This window comes from Miscanthus floridulus, chromosome 15 (assembly GCF_019320115.1).
Source record: "Miscanthus floridulus cultivar M001 chromosome 15, ASM1932011v1, whole genome shotgun sequence".
NCBI lineage: Eukaryota > Viridiplantae > Streptophyta > Magnoliopsida > Poales > Poaceae > Miscanthus > Miscanthus floridulus.
This window is the reverse complement of record NC_089594.1, coordinates 13,610,184-13,612,655: the sequence shown is the minus strand read 5'-3', so window position 1 is coordinate 13,612,655 and position 2,472 is coordinate 13,610,184. Positions and strand designations below refer to the sequence as shown.

Sequence of the window (2,472 nt, the reverse complement as noted above, 5' to 3'; positions counted from 1 at the left end):
CAATCATGCTGGCGTCTATCATTGCGACTACATTCTTCTCAGCACATGCCGGCAGTGTAGCCCAGCAGCGATCAGGCTCAACTCTGCTTAGCCATTCCCAACATAGCCTGAGGGCCAGCCCAAAGAACCTGAGATCCAAAACACCTAGGCCGCCTAGAGATGTCGGACGACAGACAGTAGTCCAAGCCAGTTTGCATTTTCCTCCTAGCGCTGTGTCAGTACCGCACCAGAGGAAAGCCCTGCGACGTCTATCAATCTGCTCAATGGCCCAGGTCGAGAGGCAACACGCAATGCTAATATGCACCGGGATCGCCGACAACGTGACCTTGGTCAGTAACACTCGTCCCGCGTGTGTGAGCAGTCCTGACTTCCAAGTCGGGATCCTCGCGGCGACTGAATCCACAAATGCTTGCTCCTCTGCACGTTTCAGCCTCTTTAGCGACAGCGAAATGCCCAGATACCTGCACGGGAACGGGGCGACAACACATGGGAAGGTCGTTTGCACATCCAACATCATTTCTTCAGTGCAGCAAATCGGCGAGGCGACACACTTATCAATGTTGGCTATTAGTCCAGACGCCCCCGCAAATAGCAGCAGAATCTGCTGAAGACAGGTGAGGTCCTCAGCAGCCGGCGTGACGAAGACAACTAAATCATCCGCGTAGAGCGAGGCCCTATGCTTGATGGATCTTCCTGGCAGTGGAGCGAACGTGCGGAGACGATCAGCCTCCCGAATCATGGATCATATATATATATAACTTAGTCATAGATTTAATTATTTAGATTTAACAAGCATAAACCTAATATGGATTAATGTTAATCCGACTACATCCAATAAGGTCTTGTATGGCTCAAGATAACAGGTCAGGTGAATCTAAAGTTGTGGGATAAAAAAAAGTTTGTAATTAAAAGAATATCATGTACCTCATATCACTTCTAGTTGTTTATACACAATTTATGATCCATGTATGCACACTACCATTATGTGTCTAGATCCCTCGAAGACCTAACAACAAAACCTCTACTACTGTAAATATAATGAAGTCACTAAAGAGAATGTACGTAAAGTGCAGCTCCAAGAGCCATCGCTTCATCCGGTTTCCTCCGTATGTTAGGCTCCCTTCCATCAAAGTAATCCCTGACGAGGTTTTGAATCCTGGGTATCACGGCACTCCCACCGACCATAACAATCTCACCGATCTTGCTCTTGCTCCACTTTATACCACCTCTGTTCACCATGGCTGTTTCCACCAAGTTCATGACTTTGCGGAACAGATCATCATTCAGTTCCTCAAACTCCGACCGTGAGAGCGGCTCCGAGAAATCGACACCATCAACGAGGGACTCAACAATCACCTGGACATGATCTTGACTGCTCAATGCCTTCTTGGCATTCTCACATGCCGCCCTCAATTTGCCTAGACCGATCCTGTCCTGACTGATATCCACTCCGTGCTTCAGCTTGATGCGCTTGGCGAAGTAGTCCACGACCCTGTCGTCAAAATCGTCTCCTCCAAGGAAATTGTCCATCCGATACCCAAAGACTTGAAACCTGCCGTCCAGCAGCACCACAAGGCTCGCGTCGGACGAGCCGCCGCCGACACGCAAGACAAGCGCAGTGCCGCGCTCGCGCAGCTTCGTGTGCAGGCCGTGAGCGACGGCAGCAGCGGTCGGCTCTGTGACCGTCCAGACGACGTCCAGCCCGGCCATCTTGCCGGCGTACTCAGCCGCCCCGCTGTGTGCCGCGGCGAAATGCTGCGGGATGGTCATGACGGCGTACTCGACCGTGCGGCCGAGGTACTCCTCGGCCTTGTTCTTGAGCTCAGCCACTACCATGGACGCGACCTCGCTGAACTCGAGCTGCTTGACTGAACCATCGCTGGCCGTCACTTGGACGATCGCCGTGTCGTAATCTCTTGTACCGATCTTGTACGGCACGCGCTGGATGGCTCCCTGCACGATGTCCTCGTCGTACCAGCGGTTTCGCCTATTAACAGATCGAATAATGATACACACTAATCATGAATCCATCAATCAATTATATATAACCTAGCTAATATATATGTATTGTTTTTAGTGGAACGATATATACCTTAGCCCGAGCAAGCGTTTGAAACCGAAGATGGTGGCCTCGGGGTTGGCGGCGGCGTGGTTCTTGGCGGCCTCGCCGACGAGGGAAGTGCCGTTGTCGGTGAAGGCGACCCAGGAGGGGATGCAGAACTGGAACATGGTGTCGTCGTCGGTCGTCTTGCCGGAGCCGGTGTAGCCGGCGACGCAAGAGTTGGTGTTGCCTAGATCGATGACGACCACTTCTCCGCGCCGGTACCAGAACTCCCTCGGCCTACTGTCGGGGTACGTACTTGGGTCCTCGTCAAGGAGCATTTGGAGCCCGGGCGCCGTGGCCACCAGCACGCATACGAGGATGAGCACCGCCGGCAGAGTTACCGCCGGGCGGCGACCGCCAGCAGCCAT

At 52.9% G+C, this 2,472-nt stretch overlaps 1 protein-coding gene across 1 annotated transcript; it reads right to left on the bottom strand.

Annotated features, from left to right (window-relative positions):
- Positions 1-1,047: 1,047 nt before the first annotated feature.
- Positions 1,048-2,472, bottom strand: LOC136507028 (luminal-binding protein 4-like). Its single transcript, XM_066501885.1, has 2 exons — positions 2,093-2,472; positions 1,048-1,987 (listed from the first exon to the last, which is right to left on the bottom strand). Exons 1-2 carry the CDS (start codon positions 2,470-2,472, stop codon positions 1,048-1,050), a joined length of 1,320 nt encoding a protein of 439 aa, XP_066357982.1.